Raw genomic sequence first — 12,384 nt, 5'->3', positions numbered from 1 at the left:
CCCCCCCCCCCCCCCCCAATGCAGCATGGGGCAGCAGGGATTCCCCCCCCACACCTGTGTTTGGCACCTGCACAGCAGCTGCCCCATGGCGTGGGTGCAGTGTGGTTTGACAGGGTGCCATGCGCTCTGGGAGCTGGGGCCACTGGGGCTGAGCAGTGCCGGGCTTTGACTGATGTGTGGAGCTGCCCCAGCTCCCAGACAGCGTGTGGTGCCCTGATAAGCCACACTGTACCTGTGCAATGTGACAGCTGCTGTGCAGGTGCCAAGCAGGAAAGGTGAGCCCCACTACCTCCTACTACCCTGCGCTGCATGGGGGAGACTCTGCCACAGGCCCTCAGAGGCCAAATTGCTGCTGCTGCAACAGATGAGTACAGGGCATTTTTGGAAAGTGGGGGGGGGTTGTTTGGTGCTGGGAGACTGGGGCTGGGCCGGGTATGGGGCCCTGCAGGGCAGCTGTGAGGGCTTTTTCTGCGGCTGCCCCCACTGGGGCAGAGGCAGGCACAACTGAAGGAGCTGCAGGAGAAGCCGCAGCTGCCCAGCTGTGCCTGCCTCTCCCTGGCTGATCTGAATCTCCAAATCAGTGTCAAAACAGCGTCAAAACTTTGAAACAGATTCGGCTGAATTGGAACAGAACAGTGATCCAAAAAACCGAAATGAATTGCTGTCCTCCAAAATGGCTGAATCTGAAAATGAAACCAAACAGAGCTGTTTCACACAGCCCTATTAGTTTGTACTTTTAAAACTGTAATTTGTATTAAAAGACAAAATCCCATCTCTTTATCCTCTCTCTTCTTGTGGTCATAAAGTTTGTTTACTGATTGTTCAGTAGAATTGATTGCTTATCTGGACTAAGCAGTCGAGTTGCTTGTGAACGTTGTGGTGCCAGCAACAGATTGGGGCAGATCTGCCTTCACTGTTTTTCCTATGTGTATATTAATAAATTGGTTCTAGAAATCAGAGGACCTCCAGAAACCTAAAAATCCTTGTTTGAAAATGCTGGGGAACAACAGCAAAGAAGCTGAATCTTTTGGTCACGAGTGGTTGTCAGTTTTTAACTCTAGTGGTATGTTGACATTGTTTTCAAGGCTACCCTCATAGAACAGAAAGCTAGGTATCTTGCTTTTTTTGAATTAGGACTGAGGTTAGGCACTGGATTGATCATGTGTCTGCAGTTCTAGCTATCACTAGGTTGGCCAAGCCACCTTAAGTACTTAGTCCTGCTGCACAATGTTATTACACCTGATTAATCCCCCAGGCCTTTAGAACCTGCCAAGACAATTCTCAAAGGAGAAAGCAAAGGTCAAGTTCTTGTGATACCCAAGTTTGTGTACTCCCAAAAATGGAAGTTCAGAAGCAGTGTAGCCAACAGGTGACTAAGATACTAATTTATAAAATAACAGATTGAAAAAGGTAATTAACGTAAGACTATTGTACCCTTGTTGCTATATTGTATATTTTCAACAAACCTGTCCAAATGCTGTTTATCTACATTTATTTCTGTTCTTTTTTACATGCCATTATTTTATAAAACACATAAATTGTGTGATACTACAGAGGAATTTAACAAGGAAACTGGTCAGATGCTTGTTGGAATGGATATGCTGCCGCCTGACTTAAGGGAGTATGTCAAGGAAGACAATAAGCGCTTTGAAAAAGAAATAGAAGAATGGGATGCAGAGCTTGCTCAGAAAGCACTGCAGGAAAAGATAATATCCCAGACCCCAAGGGTTCCAGCAGCCTCTACTGTTCCAGGTTAGTCTGCAGACATTTTGGGGATGAAAGAGGAGAAAGCCAGAAAGAAAACTCTACACCCATCTGCATTAATCCTCACTTAAGGGTCTTTTAAGATGCATGTTTTTCTTCAGAACTGGCTTGTATTCTACAGTAAGTTCTGAAATTAACCAAATTTCAAGTTTTTCCTTTAAAATATGCATTAGGTTCCATTGTGTTTTTAGTTTAAATAAATGTTCTTCTTTTAGTAAGCGTTGTTTAATATGCTTACTACTAGAGGAAAAAAGACTGTGTCTTGGACTTTTTATATAACATGATTTTCTGTCCTCCTAAAGCCCCAGTATTATTAAACTGGAATACATGGTTTAAAATGGAAATAATTGGTCTGATTCTTCAGAAGTACTTAGCAGCTCCCATTTGCCTATTACTTTAAAAAAACTCATCAGTGTTCCATACCTCCCCTTTTTCTTTTTTCTATAAATGTTCTTTGGTTCAGCTACTCCCAATTCTCAGTGAGACCAGAATTTAGCCCTAAAGAAAGGAGAGAATTATTGCAGTATACGGTCTATAGCTAGTAGTAATAGATTTAAATATAAAAGTACAAAGTAGCTTGATAACCAGGAAAAGAAATTAGACTATTAGGCCATGCAGTAGTCTCTGAAGAACATTTATTTTGTAGTGACAGATGCTGTATGTTGTTCTAGTGCATTTTTTTTTTTTTAAGTACATTGATGCATTAAAAAAACGTTTAAACATTGAAAGCATTACCTTTCTTGTAAATGATTCATAGAGTCATAGATGTTAGGATCAGAAGGGACCTCAGTAGGTCATCAAGTCCAACCGCCTGCCCTGGGAAGGAAAGAGCGCTGGATTCAGACAACCCCAGCTAGATGCTTGTCGAGTTTCCTCTTGAAGACCCCCAAGGTAGAGGAGAGCATCATCTCCCTTGAAAGCCCATTCTAGATTCTTGCAACCGTTACTGTGAAGAAGTTCTTTCTAATGTCCAACTTAAATCTGTTTTCTGTTGATTTGTGCCCATTGTTCCTAGGTACTCCAGGAGGTGCCCTAGTACACTGAGCATCTCCTATTACCTGCTGCCCTCCCCTGATAAATTTATAGGCAGCCACAAGACCTCTTGTGAAGGCTGAAGAGATCTAGGTCCCTTAGTCTCTCCTTGTAGGGCCTTGCCTGCAGGCCTCTAACCATACAAGTGGCCCTCCTCTGGACCCTCTTAGGGTTCTCCGCATCCCTCTTGAAGTGCGGTGCCCAAAACAGGATGCGGTACTCTAGCTGTGGCCTGACCAGTGCTGTATAGAGGGGAAGTATCACCTCCTTGGACCTGTTCATCATGCATCTGCTAATGTATGATATAGTGTGGTTAGCCTTGTTGATCACTTCATCGCATTGACGACTCGTGCTCATCTTGGAGTCAGCTATGACTCCGAGATCCTTTCTGCTGCTGTGCTGCTGAGGAGGTCATCCCCCAGCCTCCCAGCCTGTAAGTGTGTTGGTGATTCTTTTTGCCCGGGTGCAGCACTTTGCACCTGTTTTTGATGAACTGCATCTTACTTTGTTCTGCTCATTTTCCCAAACTGTCCGGATCTGCCTGGATCCATTGCCTACCCTCTGGTGTGTTAACTTTGCCCCATAATTTGGTATCATCTGTGAACTTGGACAGGCTGCTCCCTACACCCTCGTCCAAGTCACTGATGAAGACATTGAATAACACCTGTTCAAGGACCAAGCCTTGCGGGACTCCACTGCCCACATCTTTGCAGGTCAATATCAACCCATCTACCACCACTCTGTGGGCGTGACCCCTAAGCCAGTTTGCCACTGATTTGTCCATGTAATCATCTACATCACAGCTTGTCAGTTTATTTATGAGAACAGAGTGTGGTACCATATTGAAGGCCTTCTTAAAGTCTAGGTAGATGACATCTACCTCGACTCCTGTGTCTAAGCATTTTGTAACCTGGTCATAAAAAGAAACAAGGTCAGTCAGTCAGGATCTACCTGCAATGAACCCATGCTGATTTCCTTTCAGCATCATTTCCCCTGCTCGGCTCCCACAAATGTGGTCCTTAATTATTTTTTCCAGAGTTTTCCCAAGGATTCCCAGTGGTTAGTATTGCCTTAATATCTTGAAAGTGTTTTAGTTCTTTTTGCTAGTATATTAATCATTTAATGAAAAAGGTCCATTTTTATGGTTTTACTAATACAAGGCAATCGTGTTGTCAATAAAATGTCTTTTATTTTCCCAGGTAATGATTCTACTTTTTTTAAGGAAAAAGGATTTATTTTGGGATTTGTCATGTCTTAGTTAAAAAAAAAAAAAATATATATATATATATATATATATATATAGATTATATTGTGGAATATGAATTTAAAATTTTAGAGTTTTAGATTTTTTTTGTATTGTAAGCATTGATTTTATTATAGGTTCAGGTAGAAGTTTATACTCGTATGGCTAGGTACAAACATTCAAAAAGCCCAAGGTGGAATTGATCCAAGTTGTGCAGTTTTCTGTAAGTGGCATAGTTTAGATCAGTAGTGCACAGGATGCACATTTGCTCTTCGCTGTTGAGGAACAAATCTTAGACTGGATTCTGTCAGTTTTAAACTAGTCTGTGTGTGCTGACTTTCTGTTCTGTTAAGTGATTGAAAACTGATCTATACCCTTACACCAGTAAAAGTGTAATGTCTGTACCTGTGAATAACTTTCTTGACTTCAGTATTCCTTCACAGGTTTCATTCTACTGGTACTGATCTGATTTATCAATTCAAGACTACTGTAGATCTAATATAAATTATTTTAATCTTTTTTTAATTATCAAAGTATTTATTATGCAGTCCTTTATTAAATGAAATAGGATTAGATTAATTTTTAACATGGCATTGAAGCAGGTTTTTTTATATGAATTACTTGACCTATTTTGCGTTTGTGTTCAAGTTTCTTTAGCAATTAAATGCATTGATCTAAATCAGGGATGGCCAATCTGTGGCATGCATGTGACAAGTGGCACAGGTAGTCTCTGTGTGTGGCATGTGACAGGCAAATCGGAGGGGGGGACAAGCAGCACAGTAGCAGATAGGGCAGAAAGCAGAGCAGCAGAATGGGCAGGCGAAGGGCATGGAGTGGCACTTGGGGAGGGTTTGGGGCTAATTTGTGGTTGTCCTACATTGATCTAAATCATTATGTCTCTTTTTGGTTGACTAATAATTACTTTATTTTTATTACTAAGTTCAAGCAGGTGATCCAGAATATCTAGAACAGCCATCAAGGACTGATCTCTCAAAACATTTGAAAGAAGAATCTGTACAAGCAATTACTAAAGCATTAGCTGAACAAGAAGAAAGAAATCCTGAAGCTGTCATGCAAATGGTGAGGATATTTGGAATCTTTTAATATCTCTTCTTTGCTCCTTATCTTACCAAGCGGTTGGGGTTATGCCTGATAAAAGAGAAAAGTGATTCTCTTGAAAAAAAAACACTAAACCTTCCTTAGGGGCTGTTAAAGCTTTATACTCCCTTTCTTCTGTATATGGTAAAGGTTTATAATAGAGTACAACTATTCAGGTACATAGCATGTATGTAATATACTTGCTATGAGGGATAATAGATTTTTTTTAAAACAAAAATTATAGATGTGATTATGTCTACCTATGGTTATTTTTCTAAAATTGTGCATGGACAGTTTATATTGAGGTGTATATATAAAGTACTGCTGTATCCAAAACACTAACTATAGCAAAAGTCAATTAAAGTATTTCTCTTCTTGTATTCAGTCACTCAATAAGCATCATGTTTCTCAGGCCTGTCAGTAGTGTTAATGTAATACTAGGGTGAGAATAATGAGTATCTTACATGTGTTAATTCTTCCTCTCTGTTTGACAGTATTCTAGGGCTTTAATATTAGAAATTGCATACCTCCAGAGTTGGTCTTCCCAGTTGATCAAATGCATGTACTTATTTAAAATACGTATATTGCATCTGCTAGAATATTGGATTGATATTTTGAAGTCAATAGTTCATAGATATGTACTTGTTTGCTTGTGTTAGTTTTCAGTAGAGTTTCAAATGAGGCTGCTTCATTAATTCCTTATGAAGTTAAAATTCAGCAATAATTCTTTGAATTCAGGAAGTATTTTTGACCACCTGTCAGTGTATTGGCTCAAAGGCATTTCATGAATGCTGATACCATTTAAAAGTAGTACAGGCTTCTTGGAATAATAACTGTGAGATCTAAACAACACAAAATGTATCAATTTTACTTCCTCCTTTATTTTATGGTTTGCTTGAGGCATCTTAGAGACAGCGTATGTACAAACTAAATTTGTGCAAAATTCTAGTATGTTGCTTAAAAAGCTGTCCTTACTTCTGGTTGTCTGGAACTCTAATCCATTGCACCCCCAGAAGGCAAGTTTTTCCAGTTCACTTGAAGGTGGAGTATTGGATTGATGCTTAATACAAGCAAAGACGTGTCTTTCATTTCTCAATCACCATGATAACAAGAGAGCAGTGCCACTGCTACCTTAGAGTTACAATCAACAAGGAAACTAATCTGGCATATGGCACTATGCTGCTTCCACTTGGCACACTACTTACTTGTTTCCGCTTTCAGCTAAGAATGAAGCGTCTCCTACTTCATGTGTGCCTAAGCCTGGCATTTAAGCTGAGCGGACAGTTTAGGCCATGGACAGGCATTACATTTGTAGGACCAAATATGCCCTTTTAGCACTGGAAAAGGGAATGTACAGCTATTCAAGCAATCTGCAGCGCAGAAAACATGAAGAATTAAACAAAACTTCTTGGCAGCACAACTTTTTCTAGTGCTGTGTGATGCCTGTGCAGTTACACTTGGTACTACAGATTGTGGTTAAGTCCTCCAACATCCCAGAACGTCTTGCTCTTGCCTTTCCCGTCCCTTGGCTCCAGGAAGTTTCTGTGACAAACTCTACTGCCCTGGGGAAGCAGAGCCAAGCATGCATGTGGTCACATTGACTTGCTGTTCAGTGCTGTCTTGGTTCAGTCACATGACAGAATGCTTCACAATCTGCACAGAAGTGGATTTCAAGCAGTTCCCAGCGTATTGCCCCATTTGAGTCAACTCTGCTGATCATTTTTGCTGATTCTCTGAATCCTACTGGTAGCTTCTCCTGAATCCAGTCCTGCATCAGCATCCTCAGAACATGGCATGAATCTCTCATTATACAGCATAAATGTCTAGTCATGTCCCATCAGCATCTCTGGCCTTATCTGCAAGCTCAACAAGGGCATCAAGCAAGAACTGATGAGTGGTGGAGGTTGTGTGCAGTGACTCCAGAGGCTGGCTGAGCATCATTCAAGGCATGGAAAAGGCCATGGCTGGTGTAAAGGAGACTGTTAAGCACCTCTCCAGAAGCTAGGCAGAGCAGAGTGCCATGGGGTGTTTTTTCCAGGGGATTACCATGGGCTAGGAAGTGGATGTTTTGCACAGTACCATGTTGTCTCAGGGGTGAGCACAGCACTGCAGGGGCTATGAGACAGTGATATTGCAGTAATGCATGATCCCATGTACAAAGCCTCTGCAAGGGCTGGCAGTGTCCTTTCTCCCACTGCCAGCCTTCCTCGGGTGGTGAGGAAAACGAAGCATGGTGCTGTTGCCTGCTGGATAGTCAGGAACACCTTCTGAACTGCCTCGCCCACTGGAATTGCCAACACCAGAGTGGTTAATGACAGACCAAAGGCTGTTGGGGGTGGCAAGTTTTCAAGTGGCAACAGCACCATACTTTTTTTTACATCATGAGGGCTGCCTTTATGCCAAATACTTGTCACACAGTGGTGGGGGCTATCCTGGTGGATATCTCTGTGAAAGTGGCCTGGCACATCCTGAAGTTCAGCTGCTGCTTGTCATGATGACTGCAAGGAACAGGCCCTTCATTCAGACCAATCATATTTCAGGGTATAATTAATTACAGGGAATAATCAGTCTCTGGGTTTTGCTGGGTTGTGGTCACGGGCCTGGGAGAGGAATTATTTGGGAAGCTATATTTATTCATGTAACTGAACACACAATACTTATGTATTAAGGGTATGCATTATATCCTTGTGCCACCTTAATATTGATATTTGTATTAATATTTGTTAATCCCTCTATATCAAAAAAACTAGCATCCCAAACTAGAAGTTAACTGGTTCAAATATAATTTCGTTAGCTACTTCATTAATTACTCTTACATTAGCAGGTGAAAAGCACATAAGCACCCATAAGCAGGCAAAGCTAGACTGTCTTCTTCCTTTCCTTTATTTCTGCTTTTCAGTATCCATCTGTCTGTCTTCCCTTGCCTTCATTATTGTACTCCCTGATGCATACTGACTCTTGCATTGCTCTCCATCACTACATTGGCTGATCTTTAAAGAAAGAAAATAGAATCTGGAAAAACATGCAAGAAGCCATGTATCATTTGTCCCCACAATCATTTCCTGTCCGTTTCATGTGTTTTTGCATCTCAGACTGTAAGCTCTTCCTACATGCTTATATGGTGTTAGGTGAGGGAAGGGCTACTTCCAGATTGCGCTTTTGGATCCTAATATAATAGAAATGTTTATAATAGAGCAACTTTCTTAGACTCGGAGCACCCCATATATAACTCAAGGCACCCCTTGATAGCTTTTGTGAATTGAGCAGAACCCCATTTCAGAAACAAATTTATTTCTTTGCTTACCTCCTTGAAGAAGGCCAGGCAGTGGCGACAAGGAAGGAACCAGACAGAGAGCCTGCCTCTACCCTGTTTATCTTTTCATACTACCTGTGGTGCTCTTCAAAGGATCTCACTGCATCCCACGGTGCCTTGGCACCCCGATCAAGAATCCCTGTGATAGAGCTTCCCAAATAATATGGTTGCTAGTGCATTTTGTTTCTATGACACATGCTTGCTTTGATTAGAGTCAAGGGGTAGATCCTCAGGGGTGTAAATTGTCATGTCTCCAGGAAATGTGACAGTTTATACTAGCTGAAAATATCGATGTTAAAAATCTGTTCAAAATATCTTTCAAGAACACGTTAACCATACAGTATCAGTAAAGGTGCTGAAGATTACATTGGCAAATAATTTCACCATTGAATGGAGAACTTGATGTTACAGAAGTGTGCTAAGATGAAATAAATGCCAAGACTTGTGGGAATGTTCAGTGCATTATGTGAACAACTTAGGTTTTTTAAGATAAAGCACAGTCAAATAACTAGATTTAATTATAGTTTTTAGAATGTATAAAAACTTGAGGCTGAGGTTTGCTGCCTTTTTCTTACACAAATGTTATATTACCTTTTTGTTTTAATTTTTTTCTAGTAGGTTTTGAGATTCAAGGATGCATTTTATTTACAACACTGTTTTAAAATTGACCTTGAATGGTGTATTCTCTGGAGTTGAAATAGTAGCCTACTGGGTTTCTAAACACTTCTACCTATATCAGCGGGGAAAAAAAGGAAAGGAGAAATGTCATATAAAAGCTAATAGCTGTTCTTTTTTTGTGAATCTAACTTCAAATTTACTTCCCCCCACCCCTTGGTTTTTAATTTCTTTAAAAAGGTTACACATTAATAGCACAGTGTCATACCATAAATAGTAGCAAGTCTCAGAAACTTGCATCATTTTATTTACTCGATCTGTCAATTCATGTTTTCCCCCTTCTTTCTTTCCCCCCATCAATTCTTCATACTGATGATGATTTTCTCCTGCAGAACTCTGATAACGCCCCAGCTCAACCAGCTCCTAACCAGCGAGTTGTAGAGGTGGCGATTCCTGATATAGGGACTTTTGTGATTGAGTCAGAGGAGGGGGGTTATGACGATGAGGTACCTTTGATTGCAGTCTTGTGCACTGCTCCTACTCTGGTGCTTTCTATTGCTGCTTGATGAGAGACTTTTTGGCATGTTTGCACATTGTAACACTTAACAGATTTCTGCACACTAAATGCTTAGCAACTTGTGACTGTTGATCTCTTGAAATCTGCAACAACAGAAATGTGGAAAGAGAGCAGCAGCTTTTGTAATTGGGCACGCTTTTGCATGGTATAATAGTTTGTACTGAAGAAATATATATGTGTGCGTGTGTGTGTATATATATCTATATCTATATATATATGTGCACTTTTCTGCTATTGGATTTTGTTGTATTTGGCCACATGTGATCTGTGAAGGGTATTTGTTAACTATTGTTCAGTTTCTTTAAGCTGTTAGAATAATGAATGGTGTTTTGACTGTCCTTGTTTCTGTCAGCTGAATAAAGTTAATGTTAACCCCATTCCATATATGCAAAGCTTAGGAATTTTAGACTCAGAAGGGCAAATCGTCCTAAAGATATGAGCTGAAAGATCTAGGTAGAGATGGTTGCTTTAAAAAAAAAAAAAGAGGAGGAAGAAGAAGAGCTGAGAACACCATGTTTCCTGGCCCTTGACTTTTTGGTTTTAAAAATTCAAATTTATATCCTGCTACCTCTTGGGGATTAGTAAGCATCTATGGTTTAACTTGGACTTGCCACAGGGTAAGAGCAGGCACACAGTTACCCCAGAGCATCTAATACATTTATATAAGTCCTTGTCCCATTTTTAACTTTCAGTAGTTTGTTCATTTGTTCATATCCTGAGCCAGGATCTATCTGTTCTGTTAGGAGAAGTCTGACTGCAGTTGTTCTTACTTTTCATCTTAAAGGACCTTTATCATTCAGCCTTTCTAAACGTAGCCACTTTTGTGTTTGGCAGCATTGTCCTGCCGTACCTTATTTCCAAGTGTTGCTAATCTTACTTGCTGTTGTTGTCTTCTGTAAGCTGTGTGTTTTTGTGTTTTTTGGTTTGTTTCTTTTACATGCAAGGTGCCTTTGCTGCAGTCTTGTGTCATTTGTGGCACCAGCCAAAAATGGCTGTACTTGAGGGCCATGTGAAAGCAATTTGTGTTTGCTTAGATATAAAAAAAAAAAAAAAAAAATCTAAACTACTTGAAAGGGCTTTTAAAGTTGTGCATAACTGTCTTGTTCAACTGCATAATCTTACTGGTGTTACCTTTGCCTTCCTTCCCACTGTCTTCCCATTAACTGGAAGCTCTTCATGCTCCAGAAATCTTTTGTCTTATGTATTTGTACAGTGCTTAGCACAATTGGACCTTAATTCTGATTTGTGTGTGTATGTAAAAAAATAATAGTAAAGTTATTAAAATTAAAATACATTGATATGGATAGTAGATATTATTACAGAGTAATATAATAATTAATTTAGGTCCTTGTTAGGTCAGGACCAATATTTGCTGTTAGTTTTGAACACTGCATGTTCTTTTTCTTTGAAAGTTCTAGTTATAACACTTATAAAATGTTTCAGAGCATTTGGTATAATTCTAATTTCATTCTAATCTGGTGGTATGCCCCGTCGTAGAAATACACAAAATGTTACTATTCATCTTCAAACACGGGGAAGAAAATTCTAACGTTGAAATATTTGCCATTCCGTGTATGCATGCACTAGGTTGTTCTTCATCTTGCATGAGTGTAAAAGCATATGGACTTGAATTATTAAAATGTTAATCATTCAAAACTTTTACCTTAAATCCCTTGTGGCAGGTCATGCTGACCCCGAACATGCAAGGTATTATCATGGCTATAGGTAAAGCCAGGAATGTTTATGACAGGTGTGGGCCAGAAGCAGGGTTCTTTAAGGTATAACTAACATTTTCATCTTTACTTTTCTTCTGACTTTTTGTGATTAGAATGCTTTTTTTTTGTTTTTTAATGCATATTAAAATATTCTAGCATTTGTCATCACAGTCTGCTTTCTGTAGTGTTCAGGTCTTCAGTTAAAAAGTCTTGCCCTGAGAGAAAATCTTACAACATGTGTTTTTTTTTAAGGGCTTAGCAGTACTTTATTCTGTAATCTTAGCATTAATTTTTCAATATTAGTATTCCCATAATTCATCTTTTTAATAATAATTCATAGTACTATTAAACATAGCCTCATGAGCTTAAATAAATGACAGCAACAGTGTCAGTATTGTGCATTTCTAAGGCAGAACACTTTTTTGCTCTTGTGTGGTCTTCCTTATAGCAATCTGAATAGCTTTGTTTTGTTAACTTATACTTTTGATATTGTATACTTGATGGAAAGGACTTGAGAGCTTGTTCAACTTTTCAGTTAAAGCAGTAAATTATGGAAAAAATGTCCCTGCTTCGTTGGCTTTCCTACATATGTAAACTTGAATTTTTTGTATGTAAAAACGTGAGTCATTAGTTTGCCAGCAGTGGAACTATAGTAGTATGGTGTGCATAGAATATGTTGCAGTAGAAGTGTTTCTGGCTTTTTAGGTTTAGGGACCTACCCAAATCGAGGAAACAGATGGGCAATTTCCCAGGTGCATCATAGCACCGGCTGCTGTTTTCGCACACTTATTACACTGTGGCCCTCCCACACCTCTTCTTGGCCAAGGAGCCCCAGCGATCCCTCCCCTTACTGCTGATTGGCTGTGACGGATGCCTGTCCTGCAGCCCCACTCAGTGATTGACTGAGAGAGCTGTCCATCCTGTGGAGCCACATCCCTTGCTGCTGATTGGCAGAGAGGGGCGGGGCTATGCGACAGACAGCCTTCTCAGCCAATCAGCAGCAGGATGTGGGGGGAGGGAAATGGAG

General features: G+C 40.1%; 1 protein-coding gene across 1 annotated transcript in view; it reads left to right on the top strand.

Moving 5' to 3' along the window:
* The window catches only part of USP25 (ubiquitin specific peptidase 25), a 183,636-nt gene that overhangs the window by 140,440 nt on the left and 30,812 nt on the right, over positions 1-12,384 (top strand). Inside the window, exons 18-21 of the mRNA XM_019523898.1 lie at positions 1,555-1,752; positions 4,980-5,119; positions 9,458-9,571; positions 11,325-11,420. Coding sequence (XP_019379443.1) covers positions 1,555-1,752; positions 4,980-5,119; positions 9,458-9,571; positions 11,325-11,420 — 548 coding nt within the window. The remainder of the gene's footprint in view (positions 1-1,554; positions 1,753-4,979; positions 5,120-9,457; positions 9,572-11,324; positions 11,421-12,384) is intronic.

The sequence above is a fragment of the Gavialis gangeticus genome, unplaced genomic scaffold (genome assembly GCF_001723915.1).
Source record: "Gavialis gangeticus isolate Ggan-Ray unplaced genomic scaffold, GavGan_comp1, whole genome shotgun sequence".
NCBI classification, from domain to species: domain Eukaryota; kingdom Metazoa; phylum Chordata; order Crocodylia; family Gavialidae; genus Gavialis; species Gavialis gangeticus.
Note: the sequence above shows the minus strand (reverse complement) of the source record. Positions and strands in the feature narration are given on the sequence as shown.